Genomic DNA, 6,844 nt, shown 5'->3' on the forward strand with positions numbered 1-6,844 from the left:
AACTGAAAGCATGGAGTTATCAATACTGCCTTAATCTCTTAAGTCACATAAAATTTAATATCAAATATTGTACCTTGCCTCTGGTTGTTCTTTCTACTCTCCTTTAGGATACAGAAAGATGCAAGTCTTCATCAGACAACAAGGAAAGATCAGGCATTTTTTGAAGCATAGTTTTCATTGTCCAAGTGCCTTTTAGTGTTGTGTCAGGTTTTTTCTTGTTGGTTTGTTTTGTTTTCAATTGTATTCTTTGTGTCTTCTGTGAACTGTTCCCACTCCTAGACCTTGACCTTTTTTCCACCCTTTTTTTTACCACCAGGCATTTCACTACATGCCAAGCCTCCTGACCACCACTATGGCAGATGGGTATTATTTCCTCGTATAGAAACCCAGAAATGACAGCTAATACAATCAGCTGCTGTGACATTTTGTGGGCAGATATTCCTAATAAGTCTGAGGGCTTGGGAGCAAAAAGATGGCCAGATAACTCAGCAGGGGTAGGTCTTGTGCTTAACTTCTTACACACCTATACAACATAGAATCAAAGAATACTTTGGGTTGAAAGGGACCTTCAAAGGCCATCTAGTCCAGCCCCTTTGCAGTGAGCAGGGACATCTTCAACTAGACCAATTTGCTCAAAGCCCCATCCGGCTTCACCTTGAGAGTTTCCAGGGATGGGTCATCTGTCAGCTCTCTGGGCAACCTGCTCCAGTGTTTCACTAACTTCATTACAAAAAAATTATTATATCTAGTCTGAATCTACTCTCCTTTAGTTTAAAACCATCACTCCTTGTCCTGTTGCTACAGGCCCTGATCAAAGGTGTGTCCACATCTTTTTTATAAACCCCCTTCAAGTAGCCAGTGGTTGGGAAATGTGGTATTTTTGTGATTGCGCCTTTGAATATTGAGTAATATTTAAAAGGGTGTCTCAGCTTTGTAGGTAAAACTAACAGCTTTGTGCAATGTCAAAAGAAGTATCTTTAAAATTACAGCTATAAGGTTTGCTCAGATGTAAATATTTTAATTGCCAGGGATGTGTATTTTCATTGTTTAAATAGATTTTAATGTATAAAGAATATAATTGAATGCTACACATGTGACTTGCAAAGTTAGTTCCTTATCTCCTTCAAGTACTTACAGCAACTTAATCAATAAAATTATATTTCTGTCAAACATGAAATTTTCATATATGTTTTAATCCCTAAAAGGAACTATCTTCTGGACACTAGCTAGTTTGTATTTTCAGGTTAGGATCTAATCTTATGTCAGAAAAGATAGCTAAACCTGTGATGCAATGTTTGAGAAACCTGAGTGGGGTTTTTTTAGGTTGAAACTGTCAGCAAGGTAGTCAGGAGGAGCTGTGTCCCCAGGTATGCAGTATAAAGGATAAATACATCTGTTAGCATTTCAGACTGATTTCAGCTCTCAAGTTCTGCTTTACAGCCAGAGCACTGTTTTGTGATCATGCTTCAAAGCAGAGCTAGAATAAGTCCCTAAAAGAATGTACTTAAATGCAATAAGAAAAGGTGGCACCAGCTCAGTGGGTGCACTGTGCTAAGTTAATTTGGGCCTGTAACCATTCTGACAGAGAGAAACATACAGCAGGAGGAGATGCCTTTGAACTGTCAAAGTCTAATATATTTTCAAGATGTGAGTGGAAGATCACAGAGATTTTCATTACAATGTAGGTGTGGCTTCAGTAACTTGCCCATAGTTGGTAAGTTGTATAAGCTTTTTAAAGGAAACCTGAGTATCCCATCTCGTGCAGGTATAGTTTTCATTGTTTGACCTGTTGTGATGAGAACAGCAGCATTGCTTTGCTTTGCTCTCGAGCTTGCCACAAGGAATTGAGATATTCATGGAGAATTGGTCCTGGGACATGTGCTGTGTACACTTGCAGCTGCTGAGCTCTGTGTCGAGCCTTTACTCTGAAATCACAAACTCAAAAGTCCAGTACCAGTTGTAAAACTGAGCGAAACTTTTCATGAGGTTGCTGTTATCTTGGTGGCGCCAGTGGGAGGGGAGGAGTTCCCACTCTGTCTTTACAGTGCATGAACATTCTAAGGATTTGTTACAGGATCTTTTTCTCAGAGTGCATTTAATACAATTTAATACACAATATGTGTATTTTCATATACCCACTAGTTAGAAAGATATGTCAAATGGAGCCTATTTTTGTCTACTCCATAGTAAAGAAGAGAGGATGGTGTGTGTGTTTTCTTTTTTGCAGGAATTTTGTTTTCCTTTAAATGTGATGATATCATGCAGAGAGTTTTCTTTGAGCTGGCAGTGTGATGTACTTCCTGGAAGTTCTGCACAGAACTAGAAAAGGGCATGTTATAATTTGTGAAGCGAGACATTTATTGATAGCTAGAACTAAATCTAAAAGCCAGGTTTTGTCTTTGGATCTAACATTGCTACTCTTAGGCATTCTGCTTTTGAGTGGCTGTGGAATTGTAACAGAATGGGTTTGTACTCCATTAAATGCCTGTGGTGCCATGCTTTGTTTGAAGGCAGGGCAGAAAACGTGCAATGACAAGCTTGGGTTTTATTTGATTGGCCTTGTAAACCTCATACAAGCAAAGACAATAGAATGATCTTCAAATTGACCTTCCTTGAATGTTTCCTTGCAGCATTGGAAACACAACTATAACAGCCTTGTGCTGGTATAGGAGAACCAGAAATTCAGTTGAGTAGTTCATTGTCCAATCTGAGTGAAATACTAAATTTAAACGACATTTGGAGGAGAAGGGAAACTGTCCTTTTAAAATGCTTTAATATACAGTTTTAGGAATAGAGGTAAAGCAACCTTCAAATATTTTTCTTTGAGACTGTCAGAGATATGTTTAAAAAATCAGGACAAGAAGAGAGAAACAGTAAAACTATCCCTTTTCCAATTCCTTGTGGTATTAGAAACAGAAATTTTTAAGGTTATTTTGAGTAAGTAACAGCAAGAAACATATAATGAATTCATACTCTAACCTGTAAATATGGGAGTTTGAAAAAAATTCAGACAGGAGTTTTCAACCATTTGAATTTTGTTCTGATGTGCAGTGCTGCTTTCTCAGTTGTAGGAACAGTTTTTCCTTATGGAATGTATAGACTGGTTTAAAGGCTTCCCATCATAATTTAAGAAAACTCTTGATACCTTCAACTTTGGGGATACTTTACCTTGATTTGTGTATTCCGTAATTGAAACATTGATAGTGTGAAGTTTCTGTCATTGTGTATTCTTTTTGTTCAGTATGGAATTAAGGATTTTGCATGGAGTTTGCTTTTTACACATTAGGAGATGAAATTTTGCAGGCTTAAGGTTTTAGGTGTTTAGAGCGTACTTGTTTCAAATGCTGTTATTAAAGTAAATTTCTGGCTAGATTTACTATGAGGAGCTCTAAAAAGCTGTAATAGTTGAGTTCAGCTTAGCATTATGTGTTTTATGGCCAGTTTCCACATAGTACACACAGGCAGCAATTTCTCATGCTTCCTTTATGTGAACTTTTTCCAATTTTGAAAAAAAGCCCGTTTAGCAAACTTTGTAGGGAGGTGCAAACCTCAGGTAGATTTTTAGCAGCATTACTGACAGTAACAGGTTTGTAAACTGGCTTTGCTGTAACCAGAGTTTGAGACCCACTCTGCTCACAGGGAATGGGACACTTGGGTAAAGGCCATTGCCACTGCCTTCCTCAGTCTGGGTGGGTTTATCTGAGCTGTGGGATGGTAGCCTGCAAAACTGAAGTCAAATTCAAGCAGATGTTTGGTAGTGGCATGGAATTTTGGGCTTCCTGTAGCTATTAGGCTTGGTGTGGCAGAGCAAAAACTGACCTGGCACATTGGTGTTAGTGCTGCTCCTAAAATCCCAGCCAGTGTCTTTCCCAGTTAATCAAAGCCAGGTCATCAGGGAAGGGGGAGGTTAACCTCAGGAAGGAAGACTTGATAAAGAAGCAAATAATAACAGAGGGAAGACAGTCCTTGGAAATGAAAATTGAAAGAGGTTAAAAACCTGGAAATTCTGTAAATACTTGTGTAGAATGTGAATGGATAAATAATCACAGTTCAGAAGAGCTGGGAGTTACTTTTAAGCTTTAATGTACAAATATGATTTCTCTTGTGCTTTGTAGTGATGTTTTGAGTTCTTACTGAAATTTTTCTTGATGTAGGTTACACACTACAAGCAATATCCACCGAACACAAGCAAAGTATATTCCTACTTTGAATGTCGTGAAAAGAAGACTGAAAATTCCAAATTAAAGAAAGTGAAATATGAAGAAACAGTTTTTTATGGCTTGCAGTACATTCTGAATAAATATTTAAAAGGTAACTGTCTTAAATTCCAGTAAAACCTTTTCTCTAATTAAATTGTCTAACTTTTTCTCAAGCTTGTAGTGTTACAGTTGAAACAATTCCAGGTTATCCTGATACACCACAAGTAGTGACATGCATAGTATCTTATTTATGTGATTGTGAAAAAAGTTGTCCACCCTCATAAATTGGTATTAACTTCTTAATCCAGACACCTCTCTACTGTCTTTATTTATGCCAATGGTGTGTTAAAAATGAAAAGGTGTTGCAACTTCAGAGGGCAAAATTGAAACAACTGGAAAGAGACCAAAGCTGTGCATAGAGTCACAAGCAGAGAGAGGATTTGATGGAAAATACATTTTGCATGTTGAGCATTAACTTCAGTTCTGTATTTGCTGGTTTGTTTACTGTGTAAACCAATAATGGTTTCAAATTTCCTTAAATTAAATTTTAATTTTCCTTAAATTTTGGATGGCCTTCACCTTAGATCATTGAGTAGGGCAGCTACATGTAAAAGTGGTTTTTATAGTCATAATTTTAGGAGTAACATCTGAAAATTTCTTGGTGCTGTTTAAGATCTTTTTTGTACAAATATCACCTGTTCTCACTTGAGTGCATGTTGCCTTCTGCCAAGCTTTAAAGGAAAACTTTATTCATACATCTTGCGATTTTGTCTTGATCTAATAAACATCTCTGCCAATTCCACCAAAGATTGAAATTTCAGTATAATCAAAACACTTGATAATTTTGTTTCTTTTGTCTTTAGCAATCTGAGGGTTGTTCTCTAAGGTAGACGGGCCCTACAGCAGCAGCATGTTTGTTCAAATAATGTGGTTAGTCTGCTGGTTCCTAGCACAAGTGGTCAGTCAAAGGTTGGTTGCAGAGTCTCTCCATGGGGATTCCCCCTGGAATGGCACAGCTTAACCCTTGTGCTAGATATGTCCTTGCTGCATGTACCAGCTTGCACAATCAACACATTGCTCTGGGAAAAGCACTGCTGTTAAACCTCTTGACTGGTTTTTGACTGTCATAAAAGAGGAACAATCTCAAAATTTTCCTGAGTCATCTGCAAACCACAGGTGTAATTTACCCTCACGGTTTCTTGAGCATTCTAATCTGTATAATAAATTAAAGTTTGGTTTAAACATTCTGCATTTGACATTTCCTTCTTATCTTTGTTGAAGGCAAAGTAACTTTGCTGTGCCTGAACCTTCTTGTTATTTATTTTATCAGTTGATTAATATTGCAGATTTCTAAGCTTTAATCTGTTTCTGAAACTCCAGGTAAAGTGGTGACCAAAGAGAAAATCAAGGAAGCCAAAGAAGTATATAGGGAGCATTTTCAAGATGATGTCTTCAATGAAAAGGGATGGAACTATATTCTAGAGGTAAAAACATTTGCAAAAATAGTTGGAGATCATTGTGAAGGATTTCTGAATCAACAGTAGAATAAATATGGCAGTCTCTCCTTTTAATCTTGATAGTAAAGACTGGATAAATTTAGCTTTTCATGTTTAGTGTACAGGGAGTAGCAGCTGTCAAAGAATAATCATATAATTGTAATTCCTTAGAGAAAAGTAATTTCCATCCTTTCAGATGCCAAATGCAGCTTTGCAGGTAATAAGGATTTATGGCTGTCGTCAGCCAGCTCCTGTGAGTGAGTGAGTGGGGGCTTGTTGGCAGCTCTCCATGTGTGATACAGCACTCAGTGCTTTCTGCATCATTTACATTTCTCTCTCTAACTAGTCATTACAGTGTTTACTCTAATGCAGAGAACATTGCAACTTCTTGGCTGTATAAATAGTTGGAGAAAATACACGTTTGTTCAGTTGTTTTAGAAGTTTTTCGGAGATATGAGTGTTGAATTTTATTATGAAATACAAGGCTTGAGCACTTCTGACACAAAACCTTTTAACTTTAGTCTTTTCACAATTATCCTTTTCCCCTTTTGTTTAACAAAGTGTTAGACTTCAAGTAATTGCAGACATCTATTCTCTGCAAAAGCAGCAGATTCAGACTAATAGCATTCATCAGAGCTGTACTAATCTCTGCAGAGTAATTAAATGCTTCGTTTCATTGTGGGTTTTGGTGAGTGAATATTTTTAGCATTTGAAAGCCCCGTGTTTAGTCCTCTGCATTTATATTTCCCTGGATCCCCTAATTGTATGTACTTTTATGGTGGCATCTCTTTGTTAATGTATCTGGATGTCATCCTGCCACTGGGGTGGACCATAGGTGTGCAAGAGAAGAGTGATTTTCAACTAAGTGTTGCAAATGGCAACTGGGTAAATAAGCCCACAGTTTTCTAAGAGAGTTATGGAGAGGTTTGTAGAGGACTTGCATCCAGTTCAAATAACTACAAATGTGAATTCAATCCATATTTGTGTTTAAGCTACATTATACATTGTGAACTGCTTTCATCTGTGTTAAAGTAAGCTTGATCCCTCTTTGGATAAACAGAATTAATACACTTTTAATTTTGCATGTCTGTCCTCACTGAGTTGTAATGTGGCTTGACTAAGTCCATTCAACTTTTGTTCTAGTCAAAA

The 6,844-nt window shown here is 37.3% G+C and overlaps 1 protein-coding gene across 1 annotated transcript in view; it reads left to right on the forward strand.

Annotated features, from left to right (window-relative positions):
• Positions 1 to 361: 361 nt before the first annotated feature.
• The window catches only part of NAMPT (nicotinamide phosphoribosyltransferase), a 22,924-nt gene continuing 16,441 nt past the window's right edge, over positions 362 to 6,844 (forward strand). Inside the window, exons 1-3 of the mRNA XM_031059032.1 lie at positions 362 to 494; positions 4,155 to 4,311; positions 5,580 to 5,683. Of these exons, the coding sequence (XP_030914892.1) occupies positions 393 to 494; positions 4,155 to 4,311; positions 5,580 to 5,683 (363 nt within the window). The 5' untranslated portion in view covers positions 362 to 392. The remainder of the gene's footprint in view (positions 495 to 4,154; positions 4,312 to 5,579; positions 5,684 to 6,844) is intronic.

Source organism: Geospiza fortis, unplaced genomic scaffold (genome assembly GCF_000277835.1).
Source record: "Geospiza fortis unplaced genomic scaffold, GeoFor_1.0 scaffold424, whole genome shotgun sequence".
NCBI lineage: Eukaryota > Metazoa > Chordata > Aves > Passeriformes > Thraupidae > Geospiza > Geospiza fortis.